Source organism: Astyanax mexicanus, chromosome 4 (genome assembly GCF_023375975.1).
Source record: "Astyanax mexicanus isolate ESR-SI-001 chromosome 4, AstMex3_surface, whole genome shotgun sequence".
In the NCBI taxonomy this organism is placed as follows: Eukaryota; Metazoa; Chordata; class Actinopteri; order Characiformes; family Acestrorhamphidae; genus Astyanax; species Astyanax mexicanus.
Window position 1 is genome coordinate 25,220,158 of NC_064411.1, and position 19,200 is coordinate 25,239,357.

The 19,200-nt window shown below is 43.8% G+C and overlaps 1 protein-coding gene across 2 annotated transcripts in view; it reads right to left on the bottom strand.

Annotated features, from left to right (window-relative positions):
* The window catches only part of sema4e (semaphorin 4e), a 124,351-nt gene that overhangs the window by 2,992 nt on the left and 102,159 nt on the right, over window positions 1-19,200 (bottom strand). For both annotated transcript variants that reach the window (XM_022663652.2, XM_022663653.2), the window contains one exon: window positions 4,122-4,174. In XM_022663652.2, coding sequence (XP_022519373.2) covers window positions 4,122-4,174 — 53 coding nt within the window. The remainder of the gene's footprint in view (window positions 1-4,121; window positions 4,175-19,200) is intronic.

Below are 19,200 nucleotides of genomic sequence, written 5' to 3' on the forward strand. Positions count from 1 at the left end.
AGTAGAGATGTTCTACACCACAGGATATGGTGGTTATAGATAAATGTGGTAAAGAGGCCAAGCACATTACAACCACAAACATAAATATATTTAATTGGAATTTAATGTGAAAGACCAACACAAAGTGGAAAGGAAGTAATGATTTAATACATTTTTTACAAATAAAAACCTGAAATGTGTGGTGTGCAAAAGTATTCAGCCCAATTGCAAACTGGTTGCACTCAGAGTACAAAAACAGCTGGTTCATGACGGCCTCAAAGGTTGGTTAAGAGGATATTGGGGAGTAAACAGCATCACGAAAGAACCCAAGAACACACCAGACAGGTCAGGATTAAGGTAGTGAAGACATTTAAAGCAGGCTTTCCCAAGATTTGAACATCTTACGGAGCACAGTTCAATCTATTATCCGGAAATGGAAAAAGTATAGCACAACTGTAAACCTACCAAGACAATGCCGTCTACCTAAATGTACAGGCTGATCAGAGATGCAGCTGAGAGGCCCATGGTGACTCTGGAAAAAAAAGCACAGATCCACTGCTCAGGTGGGGGAATCCGTCAACAATTGTGCACTACACAAATGTAGTCTTTATGGAAGAGTGGCAAGAAGGAAGCCATTGTTAAAAGAAAACCATAAAAAGTCCCGTTTGCCGGTTAATCAGAAGCCATGTTGGGGACACAGCTAACGTGAACAAGGTGCTGAAATTTTGTTCAGATGAGACCAAAATTGAACTTTTTGGCCAAAATGCAAAAGACTATGTGTGGGGGAGAATTGCACATCACTCTGAACACACCCCAGTGGTAGCATCATGATCTCTGCTTCTCTTCAGCAGGGACAGGGAAGTTGGTCAGTGTTAATAAGAAGATGGATGGAGTGAATACAGTGTAATCCTGGAAGAAAACCTGTTGGAGTCTGCAAAAGACCTGAGACTGGGGTCCTGTTCCAGCAGGACAACGACTCTAAATATAAAGCCAGGGCTACAATAAAACGGTTTAAAACAAAACATATTCATGTGTCAGAACGGCCCAGCCAAAATCCAGAACTAAATCCCATCCAGAACTTGCCAAAACTGCAGTTCACAAACTCTCTCCGTCTAATCGGACTGAGCTTAAATTGTTTTGCAAAGAAGAATGGGCAAACATTTCAGTCACTAGATGTGCTGGAGGAAACACACCCTAAAAGACTTGCAGCTGTAATTGCAGCAAAAGGTGGTTCCACAAAGTATTGACTGGGCTGAATACTTTTGCACACCACACTTTTTAGTTTTTTATTTGTAAAAAATGTTTTGAAAGATGCATAATGTTCTTTCCACTTCACAATTGTATACCAGTTTGTGTTAGTGTTACACATTAAATTCAAATGAAATATATTTATGTTTGTGGTTGTAATGTGACAAAATACGTAAAAGTTCAAAGGGTATAAATACTTTTGCAAGCCACTGTATATAGACATGCACAACTGTTATATACTGCAGTTAAATATCAGCTCCAAAAGGCAGGAGTCAAGATATCCCAATCTACTCCTAGCAGAAGACTTCATCAACCGGCGGCGGATTTTGACAATTTTTATTTGTTTTTACAATTATTAAGAATTTATGAGTACTGAAGAAAAGACCTGTAACAACAATTTGGTCTAAAAGTCTGAACTTTCACATTGCAGATCAACCAGATCATGGTTGAGTAAATCCAGACTGAGACCTACATCTTTGCTCTGCAGGGTTTTTCACTGGAGTTGGTGCCTATTGTTGTGGATTATGGGAGTTGTAGTGAGGGTCTGATAGTGGGTGCAGGTGAACAATGGGAGTTGTAGTGAGGGTCTGATAGTGGGTGCAGGTGAATTCTGGGAGTTGTAGTGAGGGTCTGATAGTGGGTGCAGGAGAACTATGGGAGTTGTAGTGAGGGTCTGATAGTGGATGCAGGAGTTGTAGTGAGGGTCTGATAGTGGGTGCAGGAGAACTATGGGAGTTGTAGTGAGGGTCTGATAGTGGGTGCAGGTGAATTCTGGGAGTTGTAGTGAGGGTCTGATAGTGGGTGCAGGTGAATTCTGTGAGTTGTAGTGAAGGTCTGATAGTGGGTGCAGGTGAATTATGGTAGTTGTAGTGAGGGTCTGATAGTGGGTGCAGGTGAATTCTGGGAGTTGTAGTGAGGGTCTGATAGTGGGTGCAGGTGAATTCTGTGAGTTGTAGTGAAGGTCTGATAGTGGGTGCAGGTGAATTATGGTAGTTGTAGTGAGGGTCTGATAGTGGGTGCAGGTGAATTATGGGAGTTGTAGTGAGGGTCTGATAGTGGGTGCAGGTGAATTATGGTAGTTGTAGTGAGGGTCTGATAGTGGGTGCAGGTGAATTATGGGAGTTGTAGTGAGGGTCTGATAGTGGGTGCAGGTGAATTATGGTAGTTGTAGTGAGGGTCTGATAGTGGGTGCAGGTGAACAATGGGAGTTGTAGTGAGGGTCTGATAGTGGGTGCAGGTGAATTCTGGGAGTTGTAGTGAGGGTCTGATAGTGGGTGCAGGAGAACTATGGGAGTTGTAGTGAGGGTCTGATAGTGGGTGCAGGAGTTGTAGTGAGGGTCTGATAGTGGGTGCAGGAGTTGTAGTGAGGGTCTGATAGTGGGTGCAGGTGAATTCTGGGAGTTGTAGTGAAGGTCTGATAGTGGGTGCAGGTGAATTCTGTGAGTTGTAGTGAAGGTCTGATAGTGGGTGCAGGTGAATTATGGGAGTTGTAGTGAGGGCTGACAGTGGGTGCAGGTGAACTATGGGAGTTGGAGTGAGGGTCTGATACTGTGTGCAGGTGAATTATGGGAGTTGGAGTGAAGGTCTGATAGTGTGTGCAGGTGAACTATGGGAGTTGGAGTGAGGGCTGACAGTGGGTGCAGGTGAATTATGGGAGTTGGAGTGAGGGTCTGATACTGTGTGCAGGTGAATTATGGGAGTTGGAGTGAGGGTCTGATAATGTGTGCAGGTGAATTATGGGAGTTGTAGTGAGGGCTGATAGTGGGTGCAGGTGAATTATGAGAGTTGAAGTGAAGGTCTGATAGTGTGTGCAGGTGAACTATGGAGTTGTAGTGAGGGGCTGATAGTGGGTGCAGGTGAATTATGGGAGTTGTAGTGAGGGCTGATAGTGTGTGCAGGTGAATCCTGGGAGTTGTGGTGAGGGTCTGATAGTGGGTGCAGGTGAATTATGGGAGTTGTAGTGAGGGCTGATAGTGTGTGCAGGTGAATTATGGGAGTTGTAGTGAGGGTCTGATAGTGTGTGCAGGTGAATTCTGGGAGTTGTGGTGAGGGTCTGATAGTGGGTGCAGGTGAATAATGGGAGCTGTAGTGAGGGCTGATAGTGGCTGCAGGTGAATTATGGGAGTTGTAGTGAGGGCTGATAGTGGGTGCAGGTGAACAATGGGAGTTGTATTAAGGTCTGATAGTGGGTGTAGGTGAACTATGGGAGTTGTAGTGAGGGTCTGATAGTGGGTGCAGGTGAATTCTGGGAGTTGTGGTGAGGGTCTGATAGTGGGTGCAGGTGAATAATGGGAGCTGTAGTGAGGGCTGATAGTGGCTGCAGGTGAATTATGGGAGTTGTAGTGAGGACTGATAGTGGGTGCAGGTGAACAATGGGAGTTGTATTAAGGTCTGATAGTGGGTGTAGGTGAACTATGGGAGTTGTAGTGAGGGTCTGATAGTGGGTGCAGGTGAATTCTGGGAGTTGTGGTGAGGGTCTGATAGTGGATGCAGGTGAATAATGGGAGCTGTAGTGAGGGATGATTGTGGGTGCAGGTGAACAATGGGAGTTGTAGTGAGGGTCTGATAGTGGGTGCAGGTGAACAATGGGAGTTGTAGTGAGGGTCTGATAGTGGGTGCAGGTGAACTATGGGAGCTGTAGTGAGGGTCTGATAGTCGGTTCAGATGCATTTCTGAACGTCCCTGCAATTAATGCATTTTATAAACATACATTCAGAACTTGAGGTGAAAACATTTTATTTTATAATGCATAAATAAATTATGACTATTTTGCCTTATGAACCACCACAAAAGTGGGTTTGAGGCAAAAATATAGGAGACTTTGAGTAATTCATTTGAGTATCCACTTTGTGATCACAGCAGGCCCATATGTAAAAATTCATGTGTAGACTTACCAATTGGTGGACAATTTGTAGAATCTCCATCTGTCAGACTCTGAATCACATCACTGTAGAAGATAATAATGAATTTAGTACCAAGCAGCTTAGTTACTCCTTTCTTTCTACTTCTAGTGCAGGCTAGGTCTTTTTACACTACCAAATAATAACGTCTCTGCCTACAGTTATGAGGACGGAAGCTGGGTGATATAACTAAAAATATCATATCTAGGGTCACAGGGGTATCACAGTGTTCCATTGTATGAAAATGCACATCTTTGCTCTGCCTTAGCCCCATTTCACTGTTGATCACTAAAGAGAGCCCATGATTAAGTCCTGTATGAATGGGGGATGAAGGGAGATAAAAGCTAAAAACCTAAATAAAGAAATATTAATAACTTTCTTGTTATGAGTATTCCTTTAGTTTTAGAAAGTACAATAATGTATTTTACTAAAAAGCAAAGAAAACGTATGTATATTTCCAATTTTCTACAGTAAACAAGTTTTACACAATTAAGATGCTACAACGCTGCTACTGTGAGCTGATTGGTTAGTAATCTTACGCTGAAGATATAGGCTGAGCACTAAGTTTAAAAGGTAGAGATTTTTAACTGGAGTTTATAACATTGTCTTCGATACTGAAAAATTTGATTTAGTTCTGTGTTAAGGACATATGATCAGACATTTATAAACTCTGATTTTACTTCATATGAACCCTTTCATTTGCAGTCACTGCAATGACTTATTCAGCAGCCAAGTCACACAGTAATCGGGTCCCTTCGCCTAAAAATATGGAGCAAAAAAAACAAAGCTTTCGTTTTTGTTGGTGTGGGAAATTTATATTGTTAAAAATATTAATTATTTAGTTCTCTGATGAGTAATTATTTTCAATTGAGTAATTATTTCTAGTTACAAACAAATACATTGATCAAGTCGTTCCGGTCATGTCATATGGATATTTTAACAGCTCCATTTTAGGCACCAACTTAGCTGGAAGGACAAACTGAGGGGGAAAAGAGAAGAAAACACAGAAAGGAAAAAGCCTAAAGAGGGAGCTGCTGTTTTCCAGGTAAGCTGTACTTTTAAATATGTCTAGTGAACATTATACATTTGTTAATAAAGCAACACATATAATTCTGCATATTTTTTACACTGGGAAATTCTGTGAAATGTCAAAGCTAACAGTGCTAACGCTTCAGAGCTAACAGTGCTAACGCTATCTAGCTGTAGCTGTAGCAAACAACAGCAGCCACAGGAGCAAGGGAAAAGCACAAAGAGGCTCACAAACACAAACATTTAGAGCAGTAACGTTACTTTGTATAATTTACACTTCTTGAGTGTTTTAGAACGTTTTAAAACATTTTTTTTTTTAATTAACAAAGTTGACCTTCCACCACCGTGACCTGAAAATGGCAGGTGGGGAACGCTGCATGGGGTGGGAAAAACTTTCACAGCCACTTAAATTGTATTTTACCAAGTTTTAACATAACATTTACCACACATTTTAATAATAAAGACTGAAATTAATCTCGGTTTGCTACGTTAGCTGAGGTGATTTAGGAGGCTCTGTGCAGCTGCGCAGCTTCATAGCGTCTCCTCACTTACTGAGGAGGATCCAGCGCAGTGTTGCCAACTCCACAGTAAGGAAAGTAGCTATTGGCTGTCCTAAAAGTCACTAGAAGTCGCTAAATGACGTCATCACATAATTTGCATAATACATGTTTTTGAAGCTGTAAAAGATTAAGGTTGTGGGAGAGAAAAAAGTGTGTAAAAAACACCATAAATATGTTAGAAATGTTACAAATGAACAACTTCTGTTGCTTTTTAAATAGAACGTCACTTTTTTTTTTTACAATAAATTTTTACGTGAATTACATAAATTAGTTTTTTGCCATGTTCTTAAATGTTATTATAAGAGCAGCCGGAACTGTTATTCTACGTTTTTTTTTTTTTTTTTTAGTTTGTTTGTTTTATTTTTTATTATTTTTTTTTATTTTTTTAAGTTTTCTTTATATTTAAACCTATCATAGACATTTTCAATGTTCAATGGTTCAATAGATATTTAGCTTTGGCTATGTGGTGAATGAAGTGAGTGAATGACTGAGACTGTGTGAGTTAAATTAAGGGATTTCTGTTCGTGTCACACTGAAGACACATTAATAGTTATGCTCTGTAAATACAGAGCGGGGTCAGTCAGCAGTGGCTGTGGGCACGCGCGATTCATTTACAGTGTGTTGGTGGAGCGGTGTGTGTGTGCTCTGACTGTCAGACTGCACTGTGAGTGGTGTGGGGCGGGGCTCACGGCAGCGCCCGCTGCAGCGCGGAGGACAGTAACTGAAGAGCTCGTGTTTATCTCAGAGTCGCCAAAAGTCTCCAGTAACACCACAAAAACTCGCTAGATTTGTCGCTAGTCGCTTTTTTACAAAAAAAGTCGCTAGAGGGTCTGAAAAGTCGCTAAATAAAGTTGGCAACACTGATCCAGCGTGAGACCGGGAGACTGCCTGCACAAGGCTCATTGAACACACCTCCCCATGCCTGTGCATTTGTGCACTCAAAAACTTTGACGCTTTAGTGCATATTTGTCAAGTTTTGGACTTAAAAATTAGGGAAATTTTCCTCTGCCCGCTTCGAGCCATCCCACTAGCCCAACTGAGGTTCAGTATCCCTTACATTTTAGGACAGGTTAACAAGACATGCAAAATAACCACCTGTGAACCACTTACAAACTACAATTAGGTGTTTAAAATCTGATAGGTCTACCTTTGCTGACACTGAAATGTTGTGGACATTCCTACATATGTAATTCTTATAATACAGCCTAAATGAAAACAATTTTCTAGATATTTACATTAAATCTTTTCTTTTTTTTGGCAGGAATGCACTTTTATATGATATATATATTTTTCATTTAATGGATTTAAAATTGAACAAAGGGTGCACAAATTCTGCAAAATGACCTAAAAATAGTATCATGAGCTTTTACAAAAAGGACTGTAAGAAATATGCTTTAAAATGTTTGTATAATCAAGAACTTTACTAGAATTAATACTAATCAACCTAATGAAATATAAACAACTGCATTACTATAAGAGTGTGATACTGTGGTAGGCAACAGGGTGTGACATAAAGCTTGAGGCCAGCCAAAGGAAAGTTGATGACATGTTACTGGCAGAGCGGAGGAAGGCAGCTGAGACAGTTCTCTATAATACTTCTCGTCTTAACAATCAGTTACTTGCAAAATCTGGCCGTTAGCTTGTAGGCCCCAAAACCGTTGGGAGGCAAAGAGGATTGAGTCCTACTGTATGCGTAAGAAAGATTTTGACAGACAAACTTCTGATCAAGACCAGCCAGAACCAGTTTTTGGGGAACTGACCAAGGTGCCTTCCTCCGTGAGCTTGAGGTGGAGTTTGTCTATAAATGCTCATGTCTGTGAAATAATCTTGGAACTTCTTCTCTTGAACTCCTTGTGAGTGGAAGTCGTTCCCAGAGCTCTGTTTTAATGAATTGTTAGTTTGCTGAAGATCAAGTATCCTGTCTCTCTATGACTTATCTCTACTTCGGGCTTCCATCAAAAGAATCCAGGGGAACGCACTGGAGACGGCGCAGTGGGTAGTGCGGTTTTCCCAACAGGACATGGACCAGATATATTCCATAAGTAAATATTAGTCCTAAGTGGCCTACACAATTAATAATCTTTAATTAATACTTCTTTCTTTTGATCAGTTCAGTCTTGTTCAGTCAGTTAATTTCAGCCCTCTTAATTCTTTCCCGCACTGACCCTCCTCTGCGCTCCGCAAAACCAGCAACCTGATTGGCTTTTACTCCTGAAAGGCGGGACTTTCTCCTTGAATCGGCACAACGGTTGGTTAAGAGACACACAATGGTCAGTGGCCTGTATCCTTAATAATAAAGTTTTTTAAATTTTAATATTATACAGGAAAATACTAATATGGGAGGATGCTGGAAAGAGGAGTAAAATACTGTAGTTTCCCACCCAAAACGAGAGACTTGACTGGTATGCTTTAGTGTGTAAGTTGGCTGCCAGCAGACGAGCAGGATTAATTCATGAACACTTTCGAGGCTGTGAAAGACATGCACTATTTTCGTCAAAGGTGCATGACATACTAAATTCCTGTTCAGTATTGAGTTTATAGTGTTTAAAATGGTGAACAACTAACATTAAAAAGATAGTGTTCTGCTATACAGTATGTGCAGGCTTTGAATACTTTTTTTTATTATAAATAGTTAATTGTGTTTGTATTTTTCATGTTTATTCCCAAGTTTTATTTAGAAATAATTTAATTAAATACACATGCACATTTTCATATGTACAACAAGAAAATTAAAATGTCTAATGTCTAATTTAAATGACTTAAAAAAATCTTCAAGATCCTGAAAAAAAAGTGTTAGTGTTATTAGTGTTAGTGTTAAAAGTGTTATTAGTGTTATTCACTTAACCTCCACAGTAAAACTGCAGTTATAGGAGTGGCCCAGGTTAGTGTGAGTGTATGGGTAAATTTAATCTGTCACCTTAAGTGCTTTTTTTTGTTTCTTTTTACATGTTTTGAGTTTTGTAACAATTATAATTATTTCCAATTATTTCCAAGCCATTGACATACTGTCGCAACTGGGGGCTGTACAAATCACGTACAAAAAACAAATTCGAAAATGTTTATCTTTTGAGTGCGTTCAGGTTTACTCAATAATTTATTTTATGTTCTTTTTCATGGTAATACCACACTATGCAGGCTCAGTTCTGTTATAAATACAGTTTAACAGTTTATTTTTTATCCTTCATTTTTCATTTTAATTGCGTCCTTGAGCTAGGGAAATATGTCGGGAACCCAGAGCAACAAAGAATTTCCTGTTTTTGGCACTGCCCGCTCCCAAAAATCGAAGGAAAAGAAGAAATCCAACCAACCGCCTAGCGAACCTGAGGAAGAAGCCACCATACAGTCCAATATGGCGAATATACTGCTGGAGATCAAATCAATCGGCTCCCGTTTAGACGGAATTGAAACTCGACTCGACGGGATAGCTGGATCTATCTCTAACCTAGAGGCTTCACCTTTTAAGTCTGTCTGGAAGAGTTTCAGGTACAGAGGGTCGTCTGGATGAAGCTGAGCAGCGTATTTCTACCAACGAGGACACTATTAACTCGCTGGAGGCACAGGTAGCTGCTTTGCAGAGGACGGCGGACCAGCTGCGGGCTAAGGCGGACGACCTAGAAAACCGCGGCCGACGTAAGAACGTGAGAATTGTCGGTTTAATGGAACGGGCAGAAGGCAGTGTCCCGTTAGTGAAGTTTTTGCAGGACATGCTACCTACTTGGCTGGACTTGCTGACAAACAAAGGGCTGTTAGAAATCGAAAGAGCCCACAGAGCCTTCGCCCAACCAAGGGGATCCCAAACCGCAGAAAACAGTCCACCCAGAAGCATTCTCGTGAGATTTCTACGCTATACCGACAGGGAGATGATTCTGGGAGCAGCAAGGAAGAAACGGGACATTCAGTACAACGGCTCTTGTTTGCGGTTCTACGAAGACGTTTCAGATGAGATTATTCGGAAACGACGGCAGTTTGAGGTGGTAAGAAAAGCTTTTGCCCAGCAGAACAAGTTTCGTGGATTCGCGTACCCAGCAAGGCTTAGATGTCTACACGAAGGAAAAATACACCTTTTCGATGACCCAGAAAAAGCATCAGCCTTCTTGGACACAATTGGGCACTAAACTGTACCGTTCTACAATACTCCTACTCTAAGCTTTAGATGGACCCACCTATGGCGATTGCTATAGAAGGTATGACTGTTTAGGTTTGCTGACTAATTGCAGGTTCCTATGTAACGTTAAAATGCTACAAAGTTATGATGTTTAGTAATTAGGGGAGGATCTGCAGAAACTGACTTTATTATGTCAGTACTTTAAGCCCATGAACATTAACTGTCCCCCCTTTTTTCTTTTTTCTCCTTTCCGTTTGGTCAAGCTTCAGTGCTGCAATATTATTGAGCGGTAATCACGCGTGGCTATACTCAGTGTTATCGAAGATGTGTGCAGCCGGTGTTTCTGCTCGGCTGTGTTGGGGCAGTCATAGTGACCGGCGTGGTATTTTTGTGCCCCATCGTTTGGGGATGGGGTCGGGGAGGGGGGGCGTTCAACGTTTTACGTTTGTTGTAGTTGTTATCTCTCAGTTACAGTGTTCTTATTCAGGAATTCTTGTTACTTATATTAAGTTACACTTAACAAAACACCAGGTTGCCAAATTCTGCTATTATTCACAACTAATACTAATGTGCAATGAGATCACTTAACATTGTATTATGGAATGTTAAGGGCATAGGAAATGTGGTTAAAAGGAAAAAGATACTGACATTTTTAAAGAAAGAAAATGTATCTTTTGCATTATTACAAGAAACACATCTGTCAAACACAGAACATCTAAAATTAAAGAGAGATTGGGTGTCACGTCTGGTGCTGGTGCACATTAGCTCCTCTGTCCCTTCCACACCCAGCTCTAATGGAGGTTCTCAGGTCAACAACTACATTACCCAGAATGCACCACCCGCTGACATCACGCACTCACCTGATCACGTGACACATCACCTGCTTCCTCCAGGAAGTCCCGAATACTGATTACTGGCACTATATAAGAGCACTCCACACAAACACCCACGCCGCGTATTGTAGGTTCTCCTCTTTACAAAGCGTTACTTTATCTCTTGTCTCAGTTTATCTTGTGTATGACCTTGCTTTTGTTTTCTCAACGCCGATCATTGCCTTTGCCTCTGATATTGGATTGCTTGTGTATTACCTGGACTGTGTTTTCACTACTGCCTCTTGGATTACCTCTGACATTGGATCTCTCGTGTATGAACTCTGGACTGTCTCTCGTTTATGGTATGGTTTTGTCTACATTGCTCTGGTTTCTGGTGCTTACCCATTTTCTGTACCCATCACGTCTTACATCTGTTTATTTTTATAATAAACGTATTGTTTTATCAGTATCTGCACGTGTCTGCAATTCTGTGCTTACCATGACAGAATACGCGGCCGTACAAGATCAGATAGCAGATACTGAGGCTATTAGATCTGGTTTAGCCAACCAGGGGAGGCTACTCGGTCAGCACCAGCAAACGCTCGCTGGTGTGACCCAAGCAGTTTCTGAGCTAGCCAGCCAATAAACTACACAGCATCAACAGCTTTCGGAGCTGCTAGCTCACCTCAGAGGCTTAACTGAGCCTAGCCCTAGCCCGTTAGCTGCCCCCCGTTTGCCCAACGCTATTTCATCTGTGCCTGGTTTTTCTGTCTCTAAACCAGAGATTTTTAATGGGGATCCGGAAAAATGCAGAGTTTTTCTTTTGCAATGCTCCGTGTTTTTTAGTAATTCACCGCCCACAACCGATAATGCTAAGATCGGTTTTATTATCTCCCGGCTTTCTGGTAAGGCACTTGAGTGGGCAACAGCTATTTGGGAGGAAGTTTCAGGGGCTAGTTACACTGATTTTTTGACTATTTTTCGCTCGGTTTTTGATCATTCTCGTTATGGACAGTCTAATGGAGAACTTTTGCTGGCTCTCAAGCAAGGTCAGAAGCTGGTGGCTTCCTAAGCTTTGGAGTTCCGCACTCTTGCAGCTGGTAGTGGTTGTAATAACGCAGCTTTGATTAACGTATTCAGATGCGGACTCAACCCTGACATACAGAGGGAGTTAGCCTGCAGAGATGATTCTCTAACTTTGGATCAGCTCATCTCACTGTCGATCCGTTTGGATCAACTTCTCTCGCGCCGCCCCAAGACCAGCTCTCGCACTCTACACACTCCTGTGACTCTACCCCGCACCCCCACATCGGATCCAGCTTCGTTTGTGCCTTTATTGTGGGGAGGCCGGTCATTTCAAGGCTGAGTGTGGTCTCCTGACCCGACCTGTGAAAGCTCCAGCCCTGGGACAGCGCGTGGAGTGCTCTCCACGCACTAACGTGGTACGTAAGCAAAACACAATTTTTCGTTCCAAATGTTTCTTGTTACCTGTGAATATTATGTTGCCTGATGGTATGCTCTCTGTCCCAGCGCTTATAGATTCCGGGTCGGAAGGGAACTTCATCAGTCTGGACCTGGTTAAAGAGCATGGCGTACCCACCCGAGAACTTCTGCGTCCGTTATCCATTCATGCTCTGCAGACGCTACCCATTACCCTACAAGCCAGCGCTCTTCATTTTGAGGAACTGCCACTTTTCGTGCTTCCCAGCACCGAGCATCCTGTTATCCTGGGCATGCCATGGCTCAAGACCCACGATCCCACTGTCTCCTGGCGCGATGGGGATATCACGGTTTGGTCTTCTCATTGTCATAAGAACTGTTTAGCTTTAGACAGCCTTATCATTCAGTCCACTTCTGTGGAGAGACCTGAAGTTTCTGATTCCCCTGTTATTCCCACTGAGTATTCAGATTTTCTAGAAGTGTTTAGTAAAGATAACGCTACTAAGTTGCCTCCTCATCGCTCCTGTGACTAGGGCTGAACGATTTTGGAAAATAATGTAATTGCAATTTTTTATCTATAAATTGCGATTGCGATTTAAAATGCGATTTTTTTTGTCTTCTCAAGTATTTTTCAACAACAGAAGCAATAAATCAATCTGTGTCATGTCTGGTGCTGAAAGCACGTCTGTGTCTCCCACATCCAGCTCTATCTGCGATTCTCACAGTAACAACTACAATACCCAGAACGCACCACTCCATGACACAACACACACTCCCGATCACATGACATGTCACATGACGCCATCAGGAAGCCCCGAGTACTGATTACTCACAGTATTTAAGGACCATGCTCACGCTCACACCTCGCCGAGTATCTGTTTGGTAAATCCTACAATACAAAGCGTTTCTCTTGCCCTTGCTATTTTCCGTGTATGATCTTGTTTTTGTTTTCTACCGACTTTGATTTTTGCCTGCTCCCTTGTGTTGGATACCCGTGTATGACCTGGACTGTTTATTGTACTTTGGATTTTTGCCTACCCTGTTATACTGCCTACCCGTGTATGAACTCTGGACTGTCGTCCGGTTATGGTATGGTTTCTCTACACTGTGTATTTTTGGTACTGACCCTGTTTCCGTTGACTACCCCTGTCTGCTCTATAACTTTAATAAAAGTTATTTTATTGTATCTGCACCAGTCTCATTCCTGTCTGGCCCTGACAAGATACTCGGCCGTAATGACAGAGACTGCGGATACAGAGTCGATTAAGTCTGGTTTGGCTAACCAGGGTCGGCTTTTAGGTCAGCACCAGCAAACGCTCGCTGGTGTGACTCAAGCTGTTGACGAGCTAGCACGCCACCAGGTTAACCAACAGCAGCAGCTAGCCGAGATTATGAGTCATCTCCGGGGTTTGTCCACCCAGAACCCTAGCCCAGTGGTTAGTCCTGTAGCCAGCCCTAACAAAACCACTACTCCCTTTTTCGCTGTGTGTAAACCCGAAGTCTATGACGGTAACACTGAAAAATGTAATGGATTTCTGCTCCAGTGCTCCGTGTTTTTTAGCAACTCACCTCCTGCTTCTGATAAAGCTAAAATCGGGTTTATAGTTTCTCGACTGTCTGGCAAGGCTTTGGACTGGGCTACAGCTATTTGGGAGAACATTTCTGAATCCAGCTACGACACTTTTTTGTCTATTTTTCGCAGCGTTTTTGATCATACACGCTATGGGCAATCTAGTGGAGAGCTTCTGATTACCTTGAAGCAAGGTAAACTATCTGTAGCAGCCTTTGCTCTGGAGTTCCGTACGTTAGCTGCTAGCAGCGGTTGGAACGACCCTGCTCTCATCTCCATGTTTCGACACGGACTTAACCCCGAGATTCAAAGAGAACTTGCATGCAAAGACGACTCACTCACTCTGGATCAGCTGATCGCTCTGTCTATCCATCTGGATCAGCTCCTTTCCCGTAAGCCCAAAGCTGTTAGCCACACTCCTGTGGTTCGCCCTGCACTACTCCAGTCCGGGAATCCAGTTCCGGAATCTGTGCCTGCACCCATCCCTGAGCCCATGGACATCACACGATCCAGACTATCCGTCACTGAGAGGCAGCGTCGCATTCGCCTTCACCTGTGCCTCTATTGTGGTGGTCCAGGTCATCTGAGGGCTAACTGTGAACTCCGGCCCAATTCTGCTCAAGCGTCTGCTCTGGGACAGCGCGTGGAGTGCTCTCTAACGTGGTATGTACCCCAGTTTCTGAACTTAAAGAAAAATGTTTTGTGTTGCCTGTTATTATTACCACTCCAATGGATGTGTTTTGTGTCTCAGCGCTTGTAGATTCTGGGTCGGAGGGGAACTTTATCAGCCTGGACCTGGTGAAGGAGTACGCTGTACCCGCGAAGGACCTCCCTAAGTCTATCTCCATCCATGCCATCGATGGAAAGGCTGTACGCTCCAAACCTGTGACCCACAGACTCTTCCTCTCACCCTTCAAGCCAGCGCTCTACATGTGGAACAGCTCTCTCTCTATGTGCTCCCACGCACGGAACATCCACTGGTTTTGGGAGCACCGTGGCTAAAGACACACGACCCCGTCATTTCATGGAGCCTGGGAGACATCACTGCCTGGTCTCCTTTCTGTCGTGAGAACTGTTTATCTTTAAATTCGCTCTCTGTGCAATCTACCTCTGTTGAAAGCCCTAATGCTGTAGATTCCCCTGCTATTCCCTCCGAGTACTATGATTTTTCTGATGTTTTTAGTAAATCTAAAGCTATTCAGTTACCTCCGCATCGCCCCTATGATTGCTCTATTGATTTACTAGGAGGTTCTGTTCTGCCCAAAGCTCGTGTGTACCCACTCTCTCGTGATGAGGAGAAGGCTATGGAGGAGTATGTTAGTGAAGCTCTTGTGCAGGGTTTTATTCGCCCATCCAAATCCCCTGTTGGTTCCGGTTTCTTCTTCGTGAAGAAGAAGGATGGGGGTTTGAGACCCTGCATAGATTACAGAGGCTTAAACGACATTACCAAAAAGTTCGCTTACCCGCTCCCGTTAATCCCAGCAGCTCTTGAACAGTTACGTAATGCCGTGTACTTCACCAAACTCGATCTCCGTAGTGCTTATAACCTCATTCGCATCAGGGAAGGTGACGAATGGAAAACAGCGTTTTCCACCACCAACGGCCACTATGAATACCTGGTCATGAGCTACGGTCTCGCTAACGCCCCAGCTATATTCCAGTCGTTTATGAATGACATATTTCGCGATCTCCTTAATCACTCTGTTGTTCTTTTTATAGACGACATCCTTATCTATTCACCAGATCTCCCCACACACATACAGCATGTCCGCCAAGTTCTCCAACGCCTGAGAGAACATAGCCTGTTTGCCAAAGCCGAGAAATGTGAGTTCCACACTCAAAGGGTCACATTTCTCGGCTACGTTATCAGTTCCTCCGGTGTCCTTATGGACGATGAGAAAGTAACTGCCGTTACTAATTGGCCTGTGCCCCAGACCATTAAAGAACTCCAGCGATTCCTTGGCTTCCCTAATTTTTATAGGCGGTTCATCCGTAACTTTAGCTCCATTGCTGAGCCCCTTACTGCCCTCACTAAGGGGGCTGCTAAAATCCTGAAGTGGTCAACCGAAGCGGATCGCGCTTTCTGTGAGCTGAAAGCTGCGTTCACTTCAGCCCCTGTACTTAGGCACCCTAATCCCGAGTTTCCCTTCGTAGTGGAAGTGGACGCTTCCAAATCGGGTGTTGGCGCGGTTCTCTCTCAGCGTAGTGGGTCACCACCCAAATTGTTTCCTGTAGCCTTCTTCTCACGCAAGCTTTCCCCTGCGGAGCGTAACTATGGGATAGGGGATAGGGAACTTCTTGCTGTGAAATTAGCTCTAGAAGAATGGCGTCACTGGCTGGAGGGGTCCGTTCATCCGTTTACTGTGTATACTGATCACAAGAATTTGGAATACCTCCGCACGGCTAAACGACTTAATCCGAGACAAGCACGTTGGTCTCTTTTTTTCTCTCGATTTAACTTCTCGATCTCGTTCCGTCCGGGAAACCGTAATACTAAAGCTGATGCGCTGTCCAGGGTTTACAGCACTGTGGACAGCACATCCCAGCCCCAGGAGGCTGAACGCATTCTTCCTCCCTCTGTACAGATAGCAGTCATCCAATGGGAGTTAGATGATCAGATTCGCCAAAGTAAAGCTAATCAACCCAATTCTGAGGATTGTCCTCAGGGTAAAACGTTCGTACCCATCCAGTTTCAAGACAGGCTTATCACCTGGGCTCATTCCGCTTTAACCTCCGGTCATCCTGGTGTCACACGCACGTTACAGTTACTCTCTGCCCGTTACTGGTGGGCTTCTATGCGTGCTGATGTTCACTCGTTCGTTACCTCCTGCTCTGTCTGTGCGCAATGTAAAACTCCTAAAACCCTTCCAGCCGGTAAGCTACTACCTCTCCCTGTACCTGAGAGACCTTGGTCGCATATTGCTGTTGATTTTGTTACTGATCTGCCTGTATCTGAGGGTTATACTACAATTCTCACTGTTGTTGATCGTTTCTCTAGAGGGGTTAAATTTATTCCATTCCCAGCTCTGCCTACTGCCTTCCAAACTGCTCAGGCTATTTATATGCATGTATTTAGACACTTTGGTATCCCCGAAGATATTCTGTCTGACCGTGGTCCTCAATTTACCTCTTGTGTGTGGAAGGCATTTTTTGAACACCTAGGTGTACATGTCAGTCTCACTTCTGGGTTCCACCCTACATGTAATGGTCAGTGTGAGAGGGTTAATCAGGAACTCGGGAAATTCCTCCGCACATACTGCTTCAAACATCCCACTGATTGGTCACAATACCTCATCTGGGCTGAAATAGCACAAAACTCCCTAGTCAACACTACCTCTGGCCTCACCCCCTTTCAGTGTGTTCTGGGTTTTCAGCCTCCTCTAGCTCCTTGGACAGCGGTGTCCACTGATGTGCCGGCTGTGGATGAATGGATGAAGCGCAGTGAGCAGGTGTGGGAGGACACGCATCGTAAAGTCTCTGAGTTACTGCGTGTGTACAAGGAGCGTGCTGACAGGCACAGTGGTGACAGCCCAGACTACCAACCAGGAGATCGGGTGTGGCTTTCTACCCGGGACTTTAGGTTTGAGGGTAGCTGTAGAAAACTCCTGCCTAAGTTTATTGGTCCTCTTAAGATTTTGTCACGAATTAATGAAGTTACTTACAAGGTGGAGTTACCCCCTCAGTATCGTATTAATAATTCTTTTCATGTATCTCTCCTCAAGCCTATGGTCCCGGGTCCGCTCGCTGACGCTGCACCGGCTGATGTTCCACCCGCAGCTGTGGAGGGGGAGGGGTCGTCCACGTATGCTGTCCGGGAGGTGCTGGATTCACGCAGACGTGGGGGTGTACTCCAATACCTTATCGATTGGGAGGGGTATGGTCCGGAGGAGCGTTGTTGGGTGGCTGCCAAAGACGTGCTGGACCCTGCCTTGCTCGTGGAGTTTCATGCTCGTTTTCCTGGTAAGCCTGCTCCTAGGCCCCGTGGACGTCCCAAGCGTCCTCCGACCTCCTCTGCTCCAACTCGTCGGGTTTCTCGCTCTGGAGAGCCCCGTCTGTCTGGCACCTCCGCTCCGACACCTGCACCTCCCGCCGGTACTCCCTGTCCGCCGGGTGGTCGTCGCCGGGGTCGGCCCCGTTCTGCCTCCACTCCGGGCCCTCAGGGGGAGGGTACTGTCATGTCTGGTGCTGAAAGCACGTCTGTGTCTCCCACATCCAGCTCTATCTGCGATTCTCACAGTAACAACTACAAAACCCAGAACGCACCACTCCATGACACAACACACACTCCCGATCACATGACACGTCACATGACGCCACCAGGAAGCCCCGAGTACTGATTACTCACAGTATTTAAGGACCATGCTCACGCTCACACCTCGCCGAGTATCTGTTTGGTAAATCCTACAATACAAAGCGTTTCTCTTGCCCTTGCTATTTTCCGTGTATGATCTTGTTTTTGTTTTCTACCGACTTTGATTTTTGCCTGCTCCCTTGTGTTGGATACCCGTGTATGACCTGGACTGTTTATTGTACTTTGGATTTTTGCCTACCCTGTTATACTGCCTACCCGTGTATGAACTCTGGACTGTCCTCCGGTTATGGTATGGTTTCTCTACACTGTGTATTTTTGGTACTGACCCTGTTTCCGTTGACTACCCCTGTCTGCTCTATAACTTTAATAAAAGTTATTTTATTGTATCTGCACCAGTCTCATTCCTGTCTGGCCCTGACAATCTGTTTAATAATAAACAATGTCAGATTTATTTAAAGCACAGATAACAATAAAGCAAAAAAATCTATGCTTTTCCTTTTCATCATTTGTTTTTTTATAGAAAAATAAATAGATAAATAGCTTTTCCTTTTCACCACTTTTTTTTTTATTAGGAAAAACAATAGATATACAAAATTTAACTTACTGCTCTCCAGCTAGTAACATCATGAAAAATTAAAGTGCAAAAAACATAAAGAGAATCTGCTTTAACCAACTCGTTATTTTCTGTATTTGAAGATGCAGCACTGGTCGTTGGCATTTTAGCCTTGCAAATACCACACGAGGCTTTGTGGTGTTTTTTTAAATGCTGAAAAAGGTTTGTAGTGTTACCTCGCGTCGTAGCAACAGTAGCAAGGCACGTTTAGCGCAGTACCTGACGTTGAGCAGCATCTTCTTTTTTAAAGCCAAAGTAATTCTACACAACTGATGTGTTCCTTCGAGCCTGAAGCCATTGTGCAACAAGGGCGTGTTCACACCTGTAGTTTGTTTCTAATGAGTTTGTTTACTTGGAGCGTTTTCTCGCTCTGTTCGGTCTGGTTTCCCACAGGCATAAATGTAAACGCACCAAAATGCGCATCAATAAACCACGCGAGCAGCCTGTGTCCTCTGATTGGTCAGAGCTGTCTGACACGGGAGTACATTAAATATAAATATACGAAAAAAGTAAATACAGCGAGAAGATTTTGTGTTCCAGCGCAAATATCTGTGCTTTAACACTGAACGCTGAAACACTGCACTTTCAAACACACTGCACACACTGCACTTTCTGCGCGCAGCGCAGATTTA